The following is a 25,869-nucleotide window of genomic DNA, read 5'->3' on the forward strand; positions in this document are numbered from 1 at the left end:
ATCTTGAGGATGTCAGGAGTTAACCTGAGATGCTATGCAGTCATCTGAATTGTCCCTGTGTGGAAGCCTCAGTGAGGTCCCAATGCACTTCAGATCAGACCCACCCCCTCCCATTTTCAGAGCCCTGCAGGCCTCAGCCCAGCCTAGCCCACTCCACAGCAGCCACATTGGGCCCTAAGGAACAGTCCCTGCTGTTTCTTGTCAACCTGCTCTTGCTGTCTCCCTCATCAGCAGAGCTCTTCCCCCTGAAATTGCACAATAAATCCCTGCCTTTCAGATCTTCACTTAACTGAAATTTCAGAGGCATTTGAGATCTTCCCCGTGGAAGGGTCACTCAGTCTTTCACTGTGTATTTTTAATGTTTATACAGTACTGTAAGCTCCATGACCTTATTTCTCTGGGTCACTGCCCATTCCTGATACAGAAGGCAGCACCAACTAGAACCTTCTTCCATGTGCGGTGAAAGGGACACAGGGCACGTGTAGGGCTTTGTTCCTACATGCACTTCACAGAATGCAACTGCCCTCCCACACACAGAGAAGGAAAGTAGGGTTTATGGGTGAGAGTTGGTGGGTGGCAGCACAGGGCTGGTGCATTCCAAGTGGGGCCATCTGTGTCATGAGGCTTTTCCCCAGCCCAAGCAACATGGCAGCCACATACTCAGAGCACACATGGAACATGACAGCCACATGCTATGCAACAGCAGCAGCAGCAGCAGCACCTATACTCATAGAGTGGGAGTCAGGATATGGCATCTAGGCCAAGCCCTGAAGGACAGTGAGAGTTGAGGAGGACGAGATATTACAGGATGGTGAGAACTGGTGTGCATCCCAAGAGGCAGAGGTCGGAGCAGCCAGAGCTGAAGGCTTCATCAGCCTTGATTATATGTAGGTGATTAAGTAAATATGGGGAATTTATGTGGTCTGAGATGGGGGCCGGGAATGCCCTGGCCTGGGGAGTTGGCATATGTTCCTGCCACAGAGGCAAGAAACAGGAGCACGACAGGGTTCATGCAGGGGAGTGGTAAGTGTAAGGTCAGACAGGTAGTCACAGCCACCCTGTGAGTCCTCCCCCTGGGTCCTGCTCGAGACAAAGGAGTGGCTTCATAATGAGGCATCCCAGGGATACATGAATACTGAACCAGAGGTGGGCCAGGGGGCAGTTAGATGGCAGTGGTGGGCAGGAGCCCTGGGCTTCACTGTGGCTCAACTCTTGATGCAAGAAATGTCAAGTTACAAAACCAAGGCATCATTGATGCTGATAAAAAGATCTAGGTGGAACCCACAGAGTTTAGGGCATTGTTTTTATGTGGAGAGGTGGAGGTGTCCATGTATGTCCCTGTTGCCTGGCTCAGAAAGCTAAATGTGGTCTGAAACAGCTCCAAGGGTGAACAGATTGGCAGGGTAGAAAGCAGTCAGTTTTGCTTCACAAGTACTGGATTTGCTCTTCACTGTGTTCATCACTGAAGACCCCTGGCATACAAATGCCATTGTGGTTTGTGCACCAAAGGAAAGTTTATTAGATAATTCTGGAACCTCTAGTGCCCAAGGGACTCCCAGGAAACAGCTGAGAGCTGCAGCTCAGGGGTTTTCTAACTGGAGACAGCACCATGCAGTGAGAGTGTGGGCAGGGAGTCACCATTTGGTTGGTACTGGGGATTTCCCAGCTGTTTTGCAGGTGCTCCAGGAACCAGAGGGTGTTTACTGGGGATGGAAGAGAATTCTCACTCAAGGGCAGGAGGTAGACACCAGGGGCAAAATGTTCTGCCTCTGGCTTCCCAGTGCCTTGTGTAGTGAGTGCCACCTTATGGGAGGAAGCAGGGCGAGGTAGTGCCTTGGCCACGTCCCGCTGAGAAGGGTGGCTGTGTCCTTCAGTGAAAACCCCATTCCTAAAAAGAAATGTCTCTTTAGTTTGCAGAGTGGTGTCTGGACTACGGAGCACATGGGTGCCGCATTCCTGACAGACCCTACTCCCTCTTTGAAGGTAGGAGGGAGCAGAACACTGGGTTTAGGCGTTCGGGTGGAACCATCTCCGTGGATGAACATGAGCATCTAATCTTGCTTCACTTTACTGTTTTTCACTCCTGAGGATATTTGCCAGGTCATCTTAGGTCTTTGGTGAAGTTTGAGGGAGGCAGCCCGTGCCTTTTGTGGATGTTACGTATGTCACTTATTAACAGTGATTACCATAACAGGAAGCTGGAATAGTTAAGTATACTTACTATGTAAATCATATAAAGAAACATGAATAATAGCATGTAGGAATATTAATGGTTAGAAATATTACTAATTAGAAAAAACCAAGCAAATATTGAAGGAAGTTATAGAAAGAGCAGCAGTCTGTCAAAGCACTAAGGCCATTCACAGACTCTGGTGCTGGTACAATAGAGGATGTGGTTCAGGAAAGCTGGGTGGAGTCCTCCAGAGAGGCCCCTGAAGTTTTGTATTTGTTTGTGTGTGACAAAATTTACAGCATCAGCCACAGAATTCAAAGGCAAAGGTTAACTGACATTGGAATAAACTGATTAGAATTTTTGATTACTTAGAGCCACACCTTAAATGAGTAAATACTTGATTAAAAAAAATCAACAGATGGGTGTTGAATTTAATGAAGTGGTTACTCTCTTGCTGATGAGATCATGTGATTTTCCTGTTTTTAGCCCATTAATATTGTAGATGACATTGGTTGATTTCCAGTTAAGCCAGTCTTGTATCTCCGCACTTAAATGTTGCAGAATTCTTTTTGCTAATATTTGTTAAATATTTCTGCATCTGTAGTCATGAAGTTTGTGCTGTCCCTATTTGATTTGGACCTGAATTGGATCCTGAAAATCAGATACCTGAAAAGTACTCTGTCTTCTCGTTGCCTGGCACAGAGTTGGTGTCACTGGTGAGAGAGTTGTTAATCCAGTTCAGATGTCTGAATTCTCCAATAAAACCTGCTAGGCCTGGAGAATTCTCTTTCTGCAGCTTTTGAGAAACTGTCCATTTCTTCTATGAGGTCCAATTCTTGTATGTTAAAGCTGGTGTTGTATTCCTTTGCTACCCTTCTGGTGTCTGAACTGTATTTAGTGACATGTCCTATTTTATTCCTGATATGTGTAATATTTTAAAAAAAAATTTATAGATTTTTTTATTTATTTGAGAGGTAGTTACAGACAGTGAGAGGGAGAGACAGAGAGAAAGGTCTTCCACCCATTGGTTCACTCCCCTAATGGCCGCAACGGCCAGAGCTTTGCCAATCCAAAGCCAGGAGCCAGGTGCTTCTTCCTGGTCTCCCACGTGGGTTCAGGGGCCCAAGGACTTGGCCCATCTTCTGCTGCTCTCCTAGGCCACAGCAGAGAGCTGGATTGGAAGAGGAGCAGCCGGGACTAAAACTGGTGCCCACATGGGATGCTGGCACTGCAGGTGGAGGATTAACCTACTGTGCCACAGCGCCGGCCCCTAAAATCTTATCATATGAACAGAATACAGAGCATTTGTTAGGTCTTTTGTGGAATATGTTCTTTTTATTCAGAGAAATCATAGAAAAAATACTTCAGATAAAACATTTAGTCCTTTCTGATGTCATAAAAGTGCAGTGTATCTGCAGCAGATTTAACAATCGAAACCCAAGTTCATTCAGGATTGTAAATTCAGGTTTACAATAGTGGGCCAGAGTCTTTCAATGGAGAACTGGCTAAAGGTCATGGGGTTAACAGGTCAACTCTCTCCCCTGTCTCACCACAGTAGGAACCAACCAGGTTCTGTCAGAAGGATCAAGCGATGTCATGCTGAGTCCTGTGTGGTCACTGATGGTGGGGCAGCCTCCTCTAGAAAGAACCCACTCCTCTGGATCTGCTATCCTTCACCCACTTGGGGAAACAGGTCATCTCAGCATGGCATATACCACTTTTCATAGTATTCATTTTCTGTGAACTTCTTGAAGACTCCTCCCTCACATGCAAGAATTTCAAAAACGTATACACTAAAATGAACTTAAATGTTTTAATTCTATTTCCCACAAATGTCTTGAAGCCTCTTATACAAGCAGAGAGCACTGGTACTATGCCAGCTGGGTAATGTGCAAGAGATTCGCCACTGACTCCTTCCCCACGTGTTCACATTCTCCAACAAAGAAAAAAACTGAAACACACTGCCCTTGTGCCCATTCATGAGCTGTCCACACTTTATGTTGCAGGCATGGCTGGCGCTGTTCACTTCCTCTCTGACATCCTGGTGCCAGAGACATCACGGTTTCCAGCATTTGAACTTGGCTGTTCACAGAGGGATGAAAAGGTACAAAAAGACAACTAAAATACCAGTTGGACCAAAAGCCACAGACTGCTTGGTGCCTGACACAGACCAGCTGTGAATCCTGGAATGAAAAGCAGCAAACACCGTCATGGTCCCTTTCCTCACAAAGTTGAGTCAGAGCATGACTGACAGAAACCCTACCCACGTTTTGTGACAGTGTCCCCTCACCCATGTGCAATATGAATTTTCCACTTCCAGACCTGTGTGGTGTCTGCATGTTTCTTGGTGTTTGTGTCTGCAGGTGTAGGTTGTTCTTAGTGGAAAGCCCCTTTGACCCCCACAAGCTTGCAGCTCCCCTCTACCCAGGGGAGTATCTTCCAAATTAACAGAGGTGGTCAGGTCTCTTGTATGCCAGAAAGATGATGCAGGGATGCATGAGGGAAAGAAACAAGTGGGGTTTGGGAAGTGAACAGAGGTCAGCCTCTCTGCTTGTGCTCACCTTAGTGTTTTTAAGAAGCCCCAGGTGGCACAAGCAGCTTCCAGGACCCTGCTGTCAGCCAGAGGTTTCAGGAGCTTTGGGTAAAGGCCCCTTGCAGCCCAAGACTGTCTTGGGAAGAAGACTTCAGGCCCCAGGGAGTGACATCAGGGGAAGCCTACTGAGCATGGCCATCTCGGACACTTGCCAGGCACAGACTCTAATTATTCAACATACTCTTGTGTTAACACCATAACTTACGGATACTGGGAGAACGCAGTCCAGAGGATGATGAGGCTCTGCCATTAGCACGTTTCAAAATGTGGTGAGTCATCAAAGCACAGACTTGGGATGAACACAGTTCTTACTTCATGTCCACTTTTGGGTGGAATAAATCAGAAGTACTGGTTTGCATTACATATGGGAGACAGTGTTCTAACCAAAAAAATGGCGGTATTAGCTGTATGAAAATTTTCTATTTCTTAAAATTTGCATTGATTTGTCTTTAGAAGGACACTGTCTCAGCCTGGGAGTTTTCCCAGGGGTAGGGAACATCCAACCTGCAGGCCGTATAAGAACCATGAAATCATTTGATCTGGCTCTGCCAAAGCAGCTGCAGACAGAACTCAAAATTCAATAAATCTGTATAGCAGGCTAATTTTTAAGTTGTTAATTTTGTGTGACCCATGAATGATACTGTAAATATTCAGATGGCTTTTGGCAGAAGAAAGGTTTCCCAACCCTGGAACCCTTACCACCCTGGACACCCCTTTCATAAAGGAGAAAGAAGAGCATCGATCAGAAGAAACCCTTGATGCATTTGCAGCCTTTTGATACTTCTGACCCTTCCTGGTGGTGCTGGCATGCCAAACACATGACCTGCTACTTTTGAACCTGTGCCTCTCTCCAATTTTTTGCTCCTGTGTGAGGCAGGTGGTTTCCATGTGTGCAGATCCTTGCAGTTTTATTTGGGCTGTGCTTTTCAGGGTCCAGCTCCCTTAGTCCTAAAGGCAAGACATGGGCCACGTACAGGCTGAGCCATCCTCAGAGCAACACTGTTCCCATCATACCCACCCTCTTCACTGGAAATGATATGAGGGAAGCTGGTGGCCACCTCAGGCCTCTGTAGCACAATCCTTCTCAGCGAGGAGGAGGAAGCTCACAGATCTGTCACTGGCCAGAATGGACTTCAAGGTCCACTCACATGCATCTTAAAATAGTTTGACTAGCCTGCTGTGGGAAAGATAAGATACCTGTGGTGTAATATCTTGGAGTTTTGTTGTTCCTGCAGATGTACTTTTGAAAAGCCACTCATCCACTAGAGGTAACAGGTGTGCGGGTCATGGCTCTGCTTTAACCACTTCCTTGTGTGTTGTGTGGGCTGCTATTGGCACATTCATCTTGGTCCCTGGACATCACAGAATAGGATTTACAGATGCCCCTTGGCCGTTGCAGGCGTCTGAAGTCAGATATCTCATGTTCATTTCTTGGATTTGTTCCAGTCTACAGTGGTGCTCTCCAGAATGTGTGTCTAAATTTCAAAATACATGTGTTCACAATACAATTAAAATCTGAGGGCAAAAAGTTGACATCCACAAAATGTGTGTGGGGTTCTTTGGTTTTGTTAATAAATAAAAGGCAGTCTGTTGTGACAACCTTTGGTATCTTCTTTTGTTCTCACGTCTGTTGAGAACAATAGGGGCATCTGCACTGGTCCTGACCACTGGGTTCATTGCTGAAATACAGCAGTTGCTCATTCTTGTGCATTCTACCAAGACCTCCCAAACTTTGGCTCATGATGGTAAGGTTGCTGACCACTTTCCCACATAAGAGAATGATGGGCTGGCCTGGCTGTTCATGGGAGCAGCTCAGTGCCACGTGGTCTCAGCAATGGTGGTGCTTCTGGATGGCACTGAGCTCCTCCTCTACACCACACGCAGCCAGGCGTGTGACTGGGCATTTGCCTCACCACCCCAGGGGCCCTGCATCCATTCCTTCCAGTGGATGCCACTTTTAACTGAGAAACGCAGTTTTGTATCTATTGCTTCATCTGTTAAATTCACAAAAACAGTAATCCAAGCGAAAGCCTAGGTTCCTTTCCTCATCATGTTAACAAATTTCTAGGGCCCCACCTTTCCTAAGCCTCAAAGTCTATAGGAGGCAGGACGTAGAGTAGGGGTGGGACTGTGTTGGCCTGAGGAGTCACATGCGTGGATATGGTTCCTACTCTTCCTCAGAGCTTCAAGCCTCCTGGACTGTAACAGGTGTGTGTGGGGTTAGGAACATGCAAGCTGTTCTGCGGGATGTGGAATCAAGTTAAGTGCTGACAGAGACCCCTCCTGGTGGAAGATGCCAACTGCAGGTCTGAATTTATTGCCATGGCATATTCTTGGTGAGAGCAAATTGCCAATCAGTTGGGCTTGTGCTCTAGTCCTGCAGTCTGTCGTGGCCTTCCTGGTGCAGGCAGCTGAGCTGCAGGTGGTGGAGGTCCCAGCTGCTCGGCATTCAGCCCACTCTGCAACGGTACTCCTTGTCTCTGCAGATCAGAACAAGCTGTGGACTCCTTTGGGGACAAGCTTTGCCAATACTCTGGCTCCATGGACCACAGCTAGATCACTGAAGCACCAGTGACCTCAGATGGTCCAGTCTGCCTCACAAATACCGCTGCCCCATTTCCCGCCCCCATTTGGAGATAGGAAGCTTGAGTCCTTCATCCAGCACAGGTGTACTGAGTGCCTGCAGCATGTTGGGCATTGTGCTAGGTGCTGACAGTGAAATGGAGAACTGTCGCCCCGACGCCGTCTTCACGTAGCTCAGTCACTAAAGAGTACCTGCTGGAGGAAAGCACCCTTGAGCAGGACCCCAGCAGCCCTCTGCAGTCAGGCAGCATGCCTCCAGGTGGGCAGTGTGTGCATCTTCCAGGCAGTAGTCAGCCCAGCCTCCAGTGTAACACTCATTGGGCTTGAAGGAGGGGGTGGTCCCGGTCCTAGGCACAAGATGGGGCAGACAGCATCAAAAAACATTCCCACTGGCAGGCCAATCCCACACAAGTGTTGTGTGGGTGAAGAGCAGTGCCTCTGGGCTGTGTTCACTCTGTGAACTTGAGCAATTTCTGAATCTCCACATCTTGTCTGCAGTCAGGAATGACAGGTCCACCTCATTAGGCTGGTGGGAGCACTAGGAATCTCAGGTGGAAGGCAAACCTGGTACAGGCAGGTGCATGGCTTTGATGTGGAGAACAGGGTCACTTGCCTGGTGCTGCCATGAAAACCTAGTCCATATCAGAGTCCCATGCTCACCACAGCCCTGCTCAGCCATCTGGAGCGTTAGTCAACTGCATGCCATGTGTGTAATGTGCTCCTGTATCCCTCACCAGCACAAGGTGTTTCCAGGGAAGTCTGGATGCAGCAGTAAGGATGCCCTCAGCCACGGTTTCAGGCTTGCTTAAAGCCTGGGGCACAAAGGGCATTGGCTTTGGTTCTAGGCATCTCTGGCTGCTTTGTTTTGTGCCCCATGGGGCTTGTTGGGCTGGGCAACCCTCCTCCCCACTGCTGTACAAGAGAGAGCTGACTGGATTATCATCCTTAGGCTGATCCCATGGTGATAAGACGTGACCCCACTCAAGTTCTGCCCACAGAACACAACACACGGAGCAACCCATTCCTCCAAACCACCCTGATGCTAGAAATACCCTCAACAGTCCCAAGAACAGAGAGGGCCAGCCTTTCACTCAGGGGCTGCCCATTAGGGGTGGCCCCAACAGGACTGATGACCTCCACCTTCTTGACAAACCAGAGGCTGCTGTCTTCCCCTGAGCATCTCACACAGCCCTTCCTGAAGCTGCCAGAGCAAGCATGGGGGCCACATGCTCTGTGCCCTCAACACAAAAGGAGAATTCCCCATGCCTGGAAGACGGCTTGGCTCTGCTCTGCCGACAGACTTTGTGACTGGAATCCCTTTCCTACTGAAATCTCAAGGTGCTGCTCTACTGCCTTCCAGCTTCCAGCATTGCTGGTGGAAATTTCACAGCCATTGCAGTTCCAGTTTCTCAGCAGTTTTGTGTTCTATCTGCTCACTTTGGAAGCTGTGGGGCATTTTATCATATCTCATGATAATGGGTCTGGTGCCGGTAAGTTCTAGAAAACGTTCAGTTATTTTCTTGGTGCAGTTTTCCCCTCCAATATCTTTTTTTCTTGAACACCTGTTACTTGGATAGTAAATCTCTAAATATAGTCTCTGCCTTGTCTTCTATTTTATATACCTGTATGTTTTTGCTTTACTTTCTGAGATTCCAGCTTTATTTTCCAGTCCTGCTTCTGAGTTTCAGGAATTTGTCTTGTTCTCAGTGTGCCTTTGTACAAGATGTTTTTATTTCTTGGTTGCAATATGAGTACTTAATTCTTCATTAAGTATTTACTCAACACCAGACACCATTCCAGGCATTTGGACCCACCCCCCACCATGATCACAACAGGAAAGTAAAACCAAACCAGGAAACCTATATAAGCAGGTTTTCTGATGTGTCGTAAGGTGGCAAATAAGCTAAAGCAAAGCGAAGCAGGGAGGCAGCAGTGATGGGAAAGATAGCACACTGGGTCTGGGTGGCCCAGGAGTGAGCCTGGAGATGGTGTTGGTGGAAGGCGCATCCCACAGGGTCTCACTTCTGGGGAGGACAAGAAGGGTTTGGGGATCGCACAAGGCAGTGCTTAGGTGTGGCTTTGCTCCAGATGGAGCAGGGCCCCTGAGTTCTGAGCACAGGAAGGGATGTCCAGTGCACATCCAGGCATAGCTCTGAGATGAGACAGTGATGGCTCAGCAGAGTTGGGAGCCCTGGATGGTGAGAGGCACCAGACTCAGTATTTTCTTGAAGCAAGAACCAGAGAGATGGCTTCCTGATGATCAGGCACAAAGTGTGAAAGAGCTGGCAAAGACTGCACAGCGTTTGCTTGAGTGGAGAGGCTGGAAGGGGCTTGCCAGAGCTGGGCTGCAGGGCTGAGGTGGAGAGGCCAGGCAAGGAAGGCGAGGGTGAGCCAGGCACAGGTGTGGAGTTGGGGAGAAGTCTGGGATTGAAGTGTCAAGTTGTTGATGCCATTATCAGCCATGAGATGGCTGCAGCCTTCAGAGACGAGACCACGGCGGAGCCTCAGGCCACGCCAACTCTGAGATGTTGCAGAGGAGTGTGCCCAAGGGACAGAGAAGGTAATGATGCTTCCATTAAGTGCTTAGTAGGAGGGAAATGAAGCTCCCACTGCTGAATTTACCACAAGCAGCCCTGGTGAACCTGTGGGCAGCATGGACAGCACTGTAAAGGGGTTTCATTACAAAAGAAAACAACTTAGCTGATGAAAGAGAAACAAGATCAAGAAAATTTAAGTTCAGAAAATGAACAGCATGTTTGTGAATTAATGGGAATGACTGGAGATAAATGAGTCTGCAGGAGAGGACAAGAGTGGGCGAGAGGGATGGCTTCAGGAAGGAGCCAGGCCTGCGTCACCACCAGTGACAGATGCTGGGTCGGAGGACTGAGTGGGAATCTCTTCTGATGGCTTAGGTTTCCTCAGTGAGGCAGGAGGAGCCAGCTGGCATCTGCTGAGTAGGGGGAGGAGGGGGCAAGTACTGGCATTGAAGAAAGGAGAGTGAAAAGCCTTGACCAGGAGAGACATCAGGAGTCATGAAAACAGACTGCAGGGCAAGTGTCTGGCTCAGGTGGTCTGGGGCAGGGCCTGAGAACCTGCAGTGCTAACAAGTTTCGAGTGGCAGTGCTGCTGCAGAGCCAGAGACCCCCTTGGAAAACAACTGCTCCTGCCCCCTCTGGCTCCAGAGGGCTGGTTAGAGGCAAGGCCTTGAGGAGTTCAGGGCCCACATGGCCTTGAACAGCAGTGATGCGGTCAGCGACGCCATGTGCTTCATTCTGGCCACCTGCAGCTTGCTTGTTCATCTGAATTGCCACCTCCTGTTGGCTTGCGTTTATCTTTCACTTTGCAGGAGCACGATCATGCAGTGCAGAGGACTGGGGGACCTCAAGCTGATGCTGGGCCTCGCAGTTGGGGGACACTGGGGTCAGTTTCTGGGTCTCATCAGTCCCTGCTGAGCCATCACAGGAAGAGTGGCCCCTTTCATTTCAGGAGGTCACTGAGTTCAAAGACCCTGTGTTTCACCTTCTCAGGGAAAAAACCCTCCATTGTCCTGGCTGCCGATCCCTCACAGTGGCTTTCGGTGCTGTGGGCTCACGGCGCACACTGCTCTGTCACCATCCTCTGCTGTCTGTGGAAGAAGCTAGGCTTGGAGAGCAGGACCAGCACAGGCTCTCCTCAGACTCACTGCCTGGGCTCCTGGCTGGTCTTGAAGGATGATGGCTAGAGGATCTCACCTGGGTAACTTCCTGGAGTGGCACTGGACAGCCATCATAATTAGCATATATGGAGCTCCCTGTGGTCGGTCACTGCCGTCATCAGCACTACTGTCCTTTGTTGGAACCTTGCTCAGAGGTGGTGTGAGGCAGGCACTGTTGGCCCCCAGACTATGATTTTCTGATATTCTCACATTGGAATATTTTGCCAGCATCTTAATTTTGTGATTTAGTCCTGTATGGAAAGTCTATTTTTGTCAAATGGAAAAATTCACACATTAAAAACAGTGCTTGTGAAACACCCACCTGGGTCTCCCAACTGTTTCCCCATTACATGACTCAAAGCAGCTCCCACAGCCCAAATAAACATCTCACACCTGGAGCCCTGGGTCAACCTTCGATGTTGCAGGAAAGAATATTGACTTCCTAGTTGACCCAGGAGCCACTTTACTGAACTGTGACCCAGGAGCCCTGTCCTCATACAGCTATGTCATCACAGGAGTTGATGGCAGGCCTCACTCCCCAGAATTTACTTTGCCCTTAGTTTGCCAGACAGAAGATGTTCTCATCTCTCCCCAGTTTTAGGTTGGTGCCCGAGTATCCTTTACATAGGCAGGAATCTGCTGTCAACACTGGGTATTTCTCTCAGGTTAACTGCTTCCAAGTCTGAATCTTTTGTCAAGACTCTAATGAGTACTGAGATAAGGCGTAGGCCTTTTGATCTTCCTCCAGAAATCAAAAGATAGAGCAGATCCTCAAGTCTGGGATCAAGGCAAGGCACACCTGGACAGGTCATACACAGCACCCCATTACAATTCTCTTTAGACATTTCCTCATGGACACCAGTACCTCTTAAGACAAAACGCTTAGTGGAGACTCTAATCCTTCAGTCCAGATCAATATCCTTGTACCAACCCTATTCTGCCTGTTTCAAAGCCAATTGTGGAATACAGAAATTAGTGAGCAGTGATTGCACATCATCCAGTTGTACCAATCCCTATACTATCAGCCCAGATAACTGAAGGTACCTCTTGGTTCAGTCTTAGACCTCTTGGTTCTTCTGTATATCATTAAACCCAGAATCCTGGGGGCCGGCATTGTGGTGTAGTGGGTAAAGCTGCTGCCTGGACTGCCAGCATCCTATATGGGTGCTGGTTCAAGTCTCAGCTGCTCCATTCCCAATCCAGCTCCCTGCTAATGGCCTGGGGAAAGCAGAAGATGGCCCATGTGCTTAACACCTGGATATACACATGGGAAACCTGGAAGAAGCTCCTGGTTCCTAGCTTCAGACTGGCCCAAGCCTGGCTGTTGTGACCATCTGGGGAGTGAACCAGTGCATGGAAGATCTTTGACTTTCAAATAATTAATTTTTGAAAAAAGACAACCAGAATGTCTGTCTGCTTTTGAATATACTGATCCATCCTCAAATACAACTCAACAGTACATATGGAAGGTCCTTTCTCAGAGCTTTAGGGATAGCCTTCACCTTAGGGAGCTCCAATAAAGACTGGAGCCAATCTACAATGTGTAGATAATATTCTCATTTGCAGTCCTTCTAAGGAGGATGCAGATGAAACACCATCCAAGTCTTAAACTTTTAGGGGAATGAAGATATAAAGTCTCCCAACCCAAAGCTCTGATTTCTAAAGAGGAAGTCACCTACCTGGGATATGTCCTGACCCCAAGGAAGCATGCCTTCTGAAGTGAAAGCAAGCTGTATTACATAGAAGGCCACCACAAGGAACAGCTGGAAACACTCCTGGGAATGGCAGTTTTCTGCAGGATCTGGATTCCAGGACTTGGGTTGATAGCCAAACCCTTGTTTGAGGCCTTAAAGAGTACTGCCACTGATCCACCTGAAAGGACTTTCAAAATAGGACCAACTGATGAAGAGTCCTGCACTAGGAATCCCTAATCTAGACAAGCCTTTCACTCTGCAGCAGAATGGCAAGGAATAGCCCCAGGTGTTTTCACTCAAAAATTGGGCCCATTTATGAGCAGTGGCTGTTTTCCCAAACAACAGAAATCAGTGACCACAGGATGGCCTGCATCCTTGAGAGATGCTGTGACTACCACACTTTGGTAGAGAAAACCAAGCTGACTTTATGTCAGCCCTTTTAGTTCAACCTCCACACCAGAAGCTCTAGAGATTAAAGGACACCAATGGTTAATAGGAAGAGACCTTACTAAGTACCAGGCTCTCCTTTTAGACTTACCCCAGATTACTCTCAAGTACACCAAGTCCCCAATCTAGCTACTCTCCTGCCTTCCGAAAAGCTGGCTCTTGTGTAGAGACCACAGAGCAGCTCTCCAACAGGCCTCATCTATAAGATGAACCACTGCAAAACCTAGATGTTGAATGGCTCACTGACGGCAGCAGTTTCATGGAGGAAGGCATTAGAAAGGCAGGCTATGCCACAGTGGGTCTCACTCAAGTGCAGATTCAGGCATTGCCACCCAAAACTTCAGGCCAAAGGGCTGAACTTACTGCCTTGACCAGCTTAGAACTGGGAAAAGAGCTGAGTCAGTATGTACAGACTCCAAGTATGCTTTTCTTGTGCTACATGCACATGCAGCAATTTGGAGAGAGAGTCCTTTGCAGTCAGTAAGCCTACCATCCTAACACAGAAGAGACCTTGGCTCTCCTCCAGGTAGTTTTGGAGCCTCTGGAAATGACAGAAATGACAGTCGTCCAATGCTGGGGACAACAAAAGAGGAACAGCCACATCATCAAAGGACTGGTAGACAGTGCAGCAAAGAAGATTTCTACACAGGAGGTTTGGAAACAGCTTTAAACCTCTGCATCTTGAGACTTCACAGGTACACACACACTGTTTAATGCCACATTCCTTACACACATCTGACACTACATGTGCTGTAAACTTAACATGCTTATTGCTATAGCTCACAAGTTAAATACACGTTAAATGCAGTGTCAACCTTTTTCCCACTTCCCTGTTTCCTGGGAAAGTGCAATCCTGCCAGCCTTGATTTCACCAACCAAAGATCCTTTCAAGGACATGGCTCTCACAGGCAGTGAGGGACTCGGGCAATAAAGACCACAAGGGCACTCATTTCTCAAACTGGCAAAATCAAATATGGACTAAATCATTTGGAGCAATTACTCTTGTGATTCACCTGAAAGCATTATAGCACTGTAATGATTTTCATATGTAACTGCCAATAAGACAGCATTGGCAAAGGCTGGTGAAGCCCGTCAGCATGATCATTCTGAAGGTAATTTGTGTCACTTACATAAATAAAATAAAATATCAGGAAACAAGTTCAAGCAGCATGCTCAGCACCTCCTTATTTACCACAGAGAAAAGTGAGCAATAGCTTGAACAGAAAAGCAAATTGGAGAGAATATATTATCATAAAGTTCAAAATGAAAGAGAACACTTAAGGGGTAAAGTCACAAAAGCAGAGGGAACATAAGCAAAATGTGGGCTGATGGTGGGGGCAGTGCCCAAGGGTTTGCAGGAACCCATCTGCCTCTCACTGGGAACAGCGGCCTGGGGCATCTCAGGAATGGCTGCACTCCTAGAGTAAGTCTGCGGGCCCCAGGGACCTGGGCTCTCAACGGACCCTCTGACTCCAGTCAGGGAAGCAGGGCTGGGAGTGCACCTGCTGCAGGGTGAGCCTTTGTTACCCAGCAGCGACTCCAGCTGGTGAGGGTGGGGGTTTAGGGCTGAGGAAATTGGCCAGGAAGATAAGAGGTCTGGTCCCAAGTTGTGTGGCCAGGGCCCAAGAGCAAGAAAGGAGTGGATCACATACCTGCTGGGGGTCCCACATGGTGCTTTCCCTGCTCCTTGATGTTTCTGGTAGTGTCTGCATTTTTCTGCAATGAGCATCTGGTATTTTCTTTTTTTTTTTTTTTGACAGGCAGAGTGGACAGTGAGAGAGACAGAGAGAAAGGTCTTCCCTTGCCAGTGGTTCACCCTCCAATGGCCGCCGCAGCTGGCGTGCTGCAGCCGGCGCACCGCACTGATCCAAAGGCAGGAGCCAGGAGCTTCTCCTGGTCTCCCATGGGGTGCAGGGCCCAAGCACTTGGGCCATCCTCCACTGCACTCCCGGGCCACAGCAGAGAGCTGGCCTGGAAGAGGGGCAACTGGGACAGAATCCGGCGCCCCGACCGGGACTAGAACCTGGTGTGCCAGCGCCGCAAGGCGGAGGATTAGCCTATTGAGCTGCAGCGCCGGTATTTTCATGATTAGCTTTTTAAAAAGAAGACACAGGCTTGTTTTATTTTTGAATGAAAACCTGTTAGTGCTTAGCAGGTTCTCCCAGATACCTCTCAGCATCAATGCTCCTACAGGTCTGGATCCATGACCTTGCCCTCCATGAACCAGCTGTGGGCAAGGCATACCAAGGGGCTGGAGGAGTGCAAGTGCCAGCAGGAAGGGGGGTGGGGTGGGTGCAGAGCCAGGCTTGTGGCCCCCACTTTGTGCCTGGATCTGTAGCAGCACCTGGAACAGCACTGGGATCCTCCCACAGGGGTCTATCTCACCCTCTCAACCCCCAGCACACCCCAAGGGCCCCCTTGACCCCACTTTACAGAGAGGGGAAAAGAGGCAGCAGGAGGTTCCCATGAAACTCAGTTGTCATCTTGGTGTCTGCCCACAGCCAAGAGCACAACAGTGAACCCTCCCTGCTCCCACCACCACCACTCCCAGATTCTGGGGCTGAGGCCAAGGAAGACCCAGTCACAGGGTCTAGGAGGAATAAGAGGAAGGCAGCCCCACTCCCTAGGGGTGAGCTGTGCCTTCAGGGTCCAGTGTTCTCAGGCACCTGAGCAAGAAGGCAGAGTCATGGAGAGGCAGGGCAGCCCCCACAGCATGGATGGAGCCCCTCTCACCCCTGCCAAAGGACTGTGGTCTTCTAAGTGGATAAGTGCGGGAGGTACACTGCCAACCTCTCAGAGACAGATAACATCAGAGTCTCAGATGGGTTCTCAGAAGGGTTCTGTAGACTAGGGGTTTGCAAATGTTTCTTCAGCACAGAAGGGCATGTCAAAAGTACAGTTTCTGATCATGGGAAGCTGGGTGTTAATTTTCTTTAAAAAAAAAAAAAAATTTGAGTGAGTGGGGCTAGCACTGTGGCATAGTGGGTAAAGCCACCGCCTGCAGTGCAGGCATCCCATATGGACACCGGGGTCAAGTCCTAGCTGTTTCACTTCCAATCCAGCTCTCTGCTATGGCCTGGGAAAGCAGAAGTCCTTGGCTCAAGTCCTTGGGCCCCAGCACCCACGTAGGAGACCCGGAAGAAGCTCCTGTCTCCAGACTGGCGCAGCTCTGGCCGTTGCGGCCATCTGGGGAGTGAACCAGCAGACAGAAGACCTCTCTCTCTCTACCTCTGCCTCTCTAATAAATAAATAAATCTTAAAAAAATATTTGAATGAAAGAGAAAGAGAGAGCGAGCGTGCGCCCATCTTCCAGTTCACTCCTCAAACTGTTGCAACTGCCAGGTCTTCCACATAGGTGTCAGGACCCCAACCCCCTGAGCCATCACTGCTGTCTCCCAGGGAGTACATCAGCAGGAAGCTGGAACTGGAAGCAGGACTTGAACCCAGGTATTCACTCCTTCTTTATTACTTACTTACTTATCTATTTATAGAGCTGGATCTCCAAGTGACAGCTCACCTGGCTGTACAAGCAGTTGGAGGAACCAGGCCGATGAGGCTGCCTCAGCGGCCTGGGTGACCCCAACAAGGCTTCTCCACACCTGCTCCCCAGCGACAACTCCTTCCCCGGCTTGGTTTTCCAATGTGCTGGGGAAGAAGTCCCTTCCTTCTCCTGAGATTGTGTGTGTCTCCCACCCTACCCACTGAACTAAGGACCCCTGCCTATTCTCACCAGAAATATCATCTCTGCCTTCTTCCCACTCCCCAGCAAAGTGAAGAAATTAATGCCCAATTTACTTTATTTTGCATACACAGGAAATAAGACCCTATCAAAAGAGAACAAAGTAGAAATGAGCCAAGTTTCTCAGAGAAACATGCACAGGTCAGCTTCAAGTTCACCCCTGCCAAAGGACCTCTCCCCCAGGGTGGGGCCACATCCCGGAGCAGCACAGAGGAGACGCCCAGAAGTGGTTCCCATGGACACCACCAGCATCCACCGTAGCAGGACCCTGACCCAGGTTCAACGGAAAACAAAGTTTATCTTACACAAACACGGAGATATAAAATCGTTGAGCCCTCTCAGTCATCAGGCTTAAGAACTTTGCTTTCAAAAAGACAAACAAAATTGAGTTGTGGGCATCTGGGTTACCCTGACCAGTCCCAGGGCAGCAGTGTTCCAGTGTGCTTCTTTTTTAAAAAAGGAGAGGAATTGAAGTCAAAACACACACACATGACCCGGGGGAAGAGGAATGTTTTGGACCCACGTGGTTGTCCAAGTTGTAAACAGTGAAAGTTGTGCTTTGTTGCATCATCGAAACCAGGACCCCAGGGTTGGGAGTCCCAGTCAGAGCAGCAGTGTCCCCCAGTGTGTCCTGCAGAGGCCCAGGAGTCCACGTCCTTGGAGTAAAACGAGTCCAAGGGGCTGGCTATTCAGCCATATCTTATTCTTCAGCCCACCCCGTGTAAACACGGGCAGAGCATGGACATGGAGCCCTTTGGCCTGGGAAATGAAAAACCAGAATCCACTGCAGTGGACGCCTTGATGCTCAAGTTCAACAATTTCTCAAGAAGCTCTGATTAGTTCATTTCAAAAACACACGTGGCCCACCCTGCTCCCCATGACACTACATACACAAGAATTGCTCCCCACAATACTACACACACATGGGGATCTAGGCGTCTTGGCTACACTGATTTGCTCTTAGAACACACGACACTTAGCCTGGGATTAAATATACATCAACACTACAAACTATGCAGGGGACAGAGCAAGCTCCCTGCTGACTGCCAATCAGACTGCATGTATGATTCTGGGATGGGTCCTCTCTCTGCCAATCAAACTGCATTTATGATCCTGGGATGGGTCCTCCCTCTGCAATCAGACTGCATGTATAATCTTGGGATGGGTGCTCCCTCTTTCTGCCAATCAGACTGCATGTATGATCCTGGGATGGGTCCTCTCTCTGACTGCCAATCAGATTGCATGTATGATCCTGGGATGGGTGCTCCCTCTGCCAATCAGACTGCATGTATGATCCTGGGATGGGTGCTCCCTCTGCCAATCAGACTGCATGTATGATCCTGGGATGGATGCTCCCTCTGCCAATCAGACTGCATGTATGATCCTGGGATGGGTCCTCTCTCTGACTGCCAATCAGACTGCATGTATGATCCTGGGATGGGTCCTCCCTCTGCCAATCAGACTGCATGTATGATCCTGGGATGGGTGCTCCTTCTGACTGCCAATCAGACTGCATGTATGATCTTGGGATGGGTCCTCCCTCTGCCAATCAGACTGCATGTATGATCCTGGGATGGGTCCTCCCTCTGCCAATCAGACTGCATGTATGATCCCGGGATGAGAGATGAGTCCTACCCAGGGAGCTGCATTCCCATGCACACCCTCTCCCTCCTCGTTCTGATTATGTGCTCAATGCAATCCAGTTAGTATCTTCCCATCTCTCAGCAAGCTCCTCTTTCACAGAGCCCCCACCCCCACAACCTGCCAAGACCAAACAACCACTGACCACCCCAGGCTCAATAATGCTTGCTGTGTGTGGCTGGGTGGCCTCAGCCAGTGTTTCTCCTTTCCAGTGCCCATCAAACCCACCCCTGGCGCTGCCCTGGGTAGGTTACAGGAGCCTCTGGGTCCAAGACCACATTGGAGAGGCAGGGACACAAGAGATACATGCCTGGTCTGATTTCTGAGGACAGGATGCTATTCACATACTTTTACAAATACACTGAAAAGGGTGGAGCCACTTTTATCCCAAGTCACACCAAGAGTTGGTAAAATGCTCCAGGTTGGGGCCTTGGAGTGATTTCCCATGGCTACACAGCCTTCCTCAGTGACCTGCAAGTAGTGTGGAGGAGAAAGATGCTTGCAGGCTGCCAGCCCGTTCCTGGCTGTGTGGAGGGAGCCTGTGTTTAGAATGTGAATGAAGACAGAAAGGGTTGAGGGGCTTGTCTCCCCTGAATGCATCTCTAACAGCTTCTAGAAGAGGAAGACTGATGGGAGAATGTGCCAGAACAGTGACCCTGAGGGCCTCATCTGTCACACTGCTGTGTACAGGGTTTGGCTGGGCCCAGCCCTCCATCTGTGCCCCTCCCATGCAGCTCTGCCTTCCTCCTCTTCTCCTGGGGATCTGGCGATGCCTCCCTAAGAGCACCAACCCCTGGGAACTTTGCCACAATGCAGACAGCCATGTTACACTGGGACAGAAGCAGCAGAGCAGACATGGTGTGAATTCAAACATCCTCACGGAAAACTTGAAAAGGCCTCTGCTTGCTCTGAAGGTATCAAGAAGATCTGCCCTTGGACCATTCCTGGAAGTTAGCATTGGTGGGGAGGGTGCCGAGTGGACACCTCCCTGTCCGGTGGGCAGCGGCCCTACTTTGCCTTCACCACCTGTTCATAGGGGGGTGGGGGCGTGTTGCAGTAGGAAGGAGGGGGTGGATAGGCTGAGCTTCCCTGGGATGAGCTGGGCTGGACCTGGAAGGCCACAGCCATGGTGTTCCCAGCAGGATTCACGCCCGGTCCTCCAGGGTCAGTGTAATACGGCGGCCCCGGCTGCTGGGCTCCTGAAAGACAGACAGCCTTGTGTGAGCAAGGGAGAGAAAACCAGCACCTGTGACAACCAAAGCACTTGTGGCAGGAGAGCTATGGGGAAATGGGCCCCACTCAGTTCCTAATGAGTTGTGTGTCAAGCACCCAACATGGCCATGAGGACACAGAGAGGAGTCAGCAGGGGCCTGTCCTCTGGGGCCTCTGTTCAACCAGAAAAGTCAGAGAGCCACAGGTAGGCTCCCAGGGCATTGTGAGTTATCAGAGGGATGGTGGTGTGGATGGCACTGACCCAAAACCTGAAGAGAAGGCTGCTCTGCGATAGAGGTGAGGAAGCCCCCAAGTTGTGGCCAGCTAAAGGCGTGCATGTATGCAGAGGTGGCCAACAGAGGGCATGCACACTGCTGGTGGGGGCCAGGCCCTCGTAAGGTCACTCGATGTGCAGCTGCGTGGAAAGAACCAGAAGAGCAACCTGCCTTCCTGACTTTCAGTCCAGATTTACTGCTGGCAACTCCATAAGCCTACAAGCGCCAATTTTCTGGTGACCATTTCTGAAGTACGGCCTCCATTCCCACATGTAGGTTAGCATCTTCTCAAGGCAGGGACTACCTATCCTCCAGGCAGGCCCAAGGAAACAGACCAGGAGACAACCTGCCAGGGCACACACTGAAGGCAGAGCTGGTGCTGGTTGGTCTATGGGATCTCTACTTCACTGGATGCTGCCAGACATTCTCTTCTCCAGGCCAAGGGTCTTAGACGCAGGCCAGGGAGCCGGACACAGAGCCCTGCAATGTCACAAAGACACAGGCGGGATCTGAACGATGTCACAGAGACACAGGCAGGGTATGAACACCTCACAGAGACACAGGTGGGGTCTGAACAATGTCACAGAGACACAGGAAGTGTCTGAACACACCACAAAGACACAGGCAGGGTCTAAACACTATCACAGAGACACAGGTAGGGTCAGAACAATGTCAGAGACACAGATGGGGTCTGAACACCTCACAGAGACACAGGTGGGGTCTGAACACCTCACAGAGACACAGGTGGAGTCTGAACAATGTCACAGAGACACAGGAAGGGTCTGAACACACCACAGAGACACAGGCAGGGTCTAAACACTGTCACAGAGGCACAGGCGGGGTCGGAACAATGTCACAGAGACACAGGTGGGGTCTGAACAATGTCACAGAGACACAGGCAGGGTCTGAACACCTCACAGAGACACAGGCGGGGTCAGAACAATGTCACAGAGACACAGGCAGGGTATGAACACACCACAGAGCACAGGCAGGTTTGGAACACACCACAGAGCACAGGCAGGGTCTGAACAATGTCACAGAGACACAGGTGGGCCTGAACACCTCACAGAGACACAGGAAGTGTCTGAACACTCCACAGAGACACAGGCAGGGTCTAAACACTGTCACAGAGGCACAGGTGGGGTCGGAACAATGTCACAGAGACACAGGCGGGGTCTGAACACCTCACAGAGACACAGGTGGGGTCTGAACACCTCACAGACACACAGGTGGGGTCGAACAATGTCACAGAGACACAGGCGGGGTCTGAACACCTCACAGAGACACAGGTGGGGTCTGAACACCTCACAGACACACAGGCGGGGTCTGAACAATGTCACAGAGACACAAGGGGGGTCTGAACACAGCACTCCTCTTCCTGCATCCACCCCCATTCCCATGTGGCTGCCCCTGTCACTGGTGAGACTATAAGTAAGTTATGGGTTCTCCTGAAGAACCAAGAGCTCAGAGTCAGCTTCCTGCAAGTCCAGTCTTATTTCTTACTGTCCTACCTTACTCTTTTATCTCCCAACAACCCCCAAATTGTCAGTGTCTTGCTCACCCTCCCTGAGCCCTCACCAGAAATCATCTCCTGGGTTTTCCACACACAGACCCCAGCTCAAGGCCCTGCTCCTCACTACCTCTCACCTGGCTAATTCCTGTTTACCTTTCAAGTCTCAGCTCAGAACCCCAAGCTCTGGGGAGCCACACGGCAGTGCCTGTCCATGCCTTCCTAGCTGCAGCAGGCACCCCTGTGCTCTCAGCACCCAGGACAACACAGTGGGTGGGTCTCGTAGAACCTACACAGTGCAGCACGCTCTTCAGAGCATTGTGCACATGAGGAAAGAACAGGAATGCCTCCAATGGTGCTGGGCTGGTAGCAAATGCCCACAGACAAGGAGACAGATGAGCAACCAAGATCGGGGTGGCAGCGATCAGGGTTTGGTTCTTATGCCAGGTCATGCTGGACAGTTTCCTGAGACAGAGAGTAAGGGCTAGCTGATCACCCTACAAGCCTGCTGACCCCCAGCCCAACTCCCCACCAAAGATGAGGGTGGGGTACATGGAACCTGTACCTGAGTTACTTAGGCATGGCTGCTCACCCTGTAGCGCAGTGGAAAACCCTGGCACCTGTGTCTATTTAGTGGACATTTTCACACTAACAGTCACAACCTAGAGGTATTGCCAGGAATTAGTGGGATGGAACTATTTGAACATGGAGAGGCATTTAGAATATAGTAGATACTGAACAGACAAGAGATGGATAACTCTTCAAGAAACTCTTTAAGAATATTCTTCAAGAACACAAACCCTTAGGTGAAAACTCCTGGTATCCATGGGGATGGAACATGCTGGCACAGCTGGAGGCAAGGCTCAGGGCAGCAGAGACAGCTGCAGCTTCACTGGGAGCCCCTAGTGATGGGGCACTTAGGCGAGAGCAGGATCAGCTCCACCAGAGACAGCTCTCAGAGGAGCACAGGGCCCTGCAGGATCTGTTCACGTGGCCCAAACTGAACCCTCAACAGGACACAGCCCACAGTGGCCACTCGGGCTCCACAGAGAAGGGGCCCAACTCAGACCAAGGTGGAGCCTCACTCATGGAGAGAAGGCCAGCGAGGGCCCAGCATCATTTCCAGGATGTTCCCAGAACATACAATTCTACAGCACATGATTCTGGAATCAAAAGTACCTTAAAATCAAACCTCAATGTCTCAACTGCGAATGAGCACAGTGAGAGCAAACCCCTGAAAGTCCTAAATGGAGCTGTGTAACCAATCCTAACCTGAGGTTACTACCAGGAACAAATGCAGGAGCAGAGAAACTCAAGCCCAGGGACTTGCAGCCTGGAACAAATCCAGACAGAGAGGACAAGGGCAAGAGAGACCACCAGAAAGAAAACAGAGACAAAGAGAAAGCAAATCCGATTCCCTGCCCTGGGTCTCTACTGCAGAATCTGGACCTGCAGCTGTGAGGGAAGCAAGGTGGCAGAAACACAGCCCCAAGCCGGGGGCCACAGGGAAGACAGCAGGGCTGGGCGGACTGGGCAGGCACTGCCTGAGGGTGAGATGAGGGTCTGAGGCAAGGTCAGCTCAATCTGTAAACCTGATGACCCATTTGATGGGTGCTGCTGGGAGAGGAATCTGGAGTCTACCAGGCAGACAGGGCACACAGCCATGCTGGGGAGTGAGATGAGGAAGGAAGCATACATGCCACACCCTCTCCTAGAAACATGGAGGGGCCATGGAATACTCAAGGTATCCTACAGCAGGAGCTCAGGCCCAAACCATCACTGCCTCCACCCCAGCTCCATCCAGACAGTGGCTCAGCGGGCACTGTTCCTACACTGAAAACTCTGGCTAAGCCAGATACAGCCCAATGAGTGAGGGCTCTGGCCTCCCGCTTTCACTGAGCATTTGTTAGAATACAGATTTGAAACTATTCAAGATGACGAAAGAGCCTGAGTGAAAGTTTAAGGCACAGCCCAGCTCAGCTGCTATAGGAAACGCAGATCTACCTTTCTGAGTAACATTTTTAAAGACAATATTGAAAAAATTTTAAAGGGAAACCAAAAGGGAACAAAACTGCAGAGATCAGCTCCATTCCCTTTGTACTGTGAGAGCCGAGAGAAGGCTGCTTCTGCCTCTCCACTCACCCCCTACTTCTCATTTCTGTTTTAACCCACTTTACCAAGGCAGGACTAACATGTAGGAAGCTGTACGTATTAAACGCACACAACCTGATGGGCGTGGTGTCAGAGACACCCCATGAAGACATCGATACCGTCACCGCCTCCTCCGAGCATCCTCTCCACTCTTGTGTTTGCAATGGTGGAGACAAAATGCGGGCTAAGAACATGTAACTCATGCCTGCCCTCTTGGCAAATTTTTAATAATACACTGCATCTTTATTAATCATAGGCTCTGTGCTGTCAATAGACCTGTAGGAGTTACTTACTTTGCATAACTGAAACTTTGCAAAAGTATTTTGCTCCAAGAATTCTGATCATCCACCTGAGGTCATCAGTGGAGACTGCTCCCTGTCCCTACCCATCCCTGGGTGGAAGCGGTGACTGGGACACAGCGACCTGGGTAACATACCGACACCTCACTCCCCACACACCTGACTCTCAAGAGCGCTGCCTGCCTGTGCTCCCTCAGTCATCAGAGGGTTCCCTCTAAGGAAGGGGAATACCTCACAGGACATAAAGATCACAGCACCAGCCTGTGTCCTGACAGGGAGCTTGAGCGTTACGGTGATGTTTTATGGGAATTAAGAAACAAGGAACTCTTTCTGACCCTGGAAAATTGCATTGCATGTTAACCTCTAATAGGACAAAAGTCATCGGTGCAAAAATGTCTTGAGCTGCACTATTGATACAATTACTCAGATACTATTAAGCACACAATAAACACTTGCTGAGTGATAAAAGGCAAAAGAGAAAAACAAAATAAATTGTCAGCAATGAAATAACAAACAAATTACCATTCAGTGGCAGAATTAACATTTAGGTCAATAACTTTGAGACTGGCAGGGAGTACACACTACACACATGTGATGGCACCACCTGTGTGTCAAGTACCCGAATGCTCAGGTTAGAGTACGAGGTGATGCACACGCACTCCGAATGCATGATCAAGCCATCACCAACTTACAGGGATGGCCTGAGTGTCCTCTCTTCTAGCACGGTCTGTGGGAGTGACCTTCAGAGATGTCTGAAGAGGACCCAAGAAATGTACAGGGAAGAGACAAAGACAGGGGCTGGCTGACCTGAAGTGGGGTTTGGGGGCTGCCTTGTGTAGGACACATTGAATGTGGGCTCCTCGATCAATGGTGGGGGGTACATTCGCCTCCGGATGAAGAAGCCGGCCCCGCAGCAGAAGAGCACACCCATCATGAGCAGGAACCTGGGGAGAGCAGACAGGAAGTGGAGCTCAGAGCAAGCAGCCATTCAGGCATGACCTCGAGGACTCAGCCAGGGACTCAAGAGGCCTTGTGGATGCATGAACTCAGATCTTAGGCAGTCAGACGAGAAGGCAGGGCAGAGCCACTAGGTTCCTGGTCAGAAGCACTCGTGCCTTGGACTTGGTCCTCTCTGCACTATTTCCCCCAAGGCTCTTCCTCTGGAGGAGGAAAGCAGGCAACACCCGGCCTGCAGGCTCCTGGACATCCCCTGGATGGAGGCTCCAGACACCGGGCAGCTCTGGAAGGGAGCCCTGTCTAGATCTCTCTGGAGATCCAGAAAATTCTCAGCCAAGGGGGCTGAAGACTTCAAAAACAGGCCTGAGATCCAGGTCACCACGGTGTAAGAAATGACTTCCTTCCATTTCCCATCTGTGCTCTACTTTTGTTTCTAGTAAAAGGACTCAGTCTCAGAAGAGCCAATAAGTAATAGATAAAACTGACAAACAGGCAACTGAAATTATGATGGGACCCACGGAACCCTTCAGAACTTCACACAACAAACCCATACTCTGAAAGGAGAGCCCTTGCCTCACTCATGGTGAACACGGCAGAGCTGGCCATGGCCATGGCATAATGTCCACACTTGGCAGCTGTTTAGGAAAAGAACAGTCAGCGAAGCCTTTGGGAACATTACCACGATGCCAAGTGCAAGTCCGCCAGCCCGTCGACACGTGTTTACTGCATAACCCTGCAACACTGAGTAGGAACTGCAATCACAGGCCCAGGACAGCACGGGACTTCTGAAACGGAGTTCTGTGAGCTGTGGTACAATTCATTCAACATTCTTTAGCCCCATCCACACTCCTCACACCATGCTGAGCACACAGCAAGGAGACAGAAAGGCCCCTGCCCACCC

The 25,869-nt window shown here is 49.9% G+C and overlaps 2 protein-coding genes across 5 annotated transcripts in view; one reads left to right on the forward strand and one right to left on the reverse strand.

The window, feature by feature from the left end:
* Positions 1-6,365, forward strand: part of LANCL2 (LanC like glutathione S-transferase 2) — a 34,663-nt gene extending 28,298 nt beyond the window's left edge. The window contains exons 8-9 of one of the 2 annotated variants that reach the window (XM_062178398.1): positions 1,911-1,983; positions 4,180-6,365. In XM_062178398.1, the coding sequence (XP_062034382.1) occupies positions 1,911-1,983; positions 4,180-4,295 (189 nt within the window). In that variant the 3' untranslated portion in view covers positions 4,296-6,365. The remainder of the gene's footprint in view (positions 1-1,910; positions 1,984-4,179) is intronic. The other variant, XM_062178399.1, reaches the window with a different exon arrangement.
* Positions 6,352-25,869, reverse strand: part of VOPP1 (VOPP1 WW domain binding protein) — a 57,255-nt gene continuing 37,737 nt past the window's right edge. The window contains exons 4-5 of one of the 3 annotated variants that reach the window (XM_062178401.1): positions 24,819-24,955; positions 6,352-7,696 (exon numbers count right to left, since the gene is read on the reverse strand). In XM_062178401.1, the coding sequence (XP_062034385.1) occupies positions 7,590-7,696; positions 24,819-24,955 (244 nt within the window). In that variant the 3' untranslated portion in view covers positions 6,352-7,589. Of the gene's footprint in view, positions 7,697-11,080; positions 19,764-24,818; positions 24,956-25,869 lie in introns of those variants that run through there. The other 2 variants (XR_009864571.1, XM_062178400.1) reach the window with 2 other exon arrangements.

Source organism: Lepus europaeus, chromosome 20 (assembly GCF_033115175.1).
Source record: "Lepus europaeus isolate LE1 chromosome 20, mLepTim1.pri, whole genome shotgun sequence".
Lineage (NCBI taxonomy): Eukaryota > Metazoa > Chordata > Mammalia > Lagomorpha > Leporidae > Lepus > Lepus europaeus.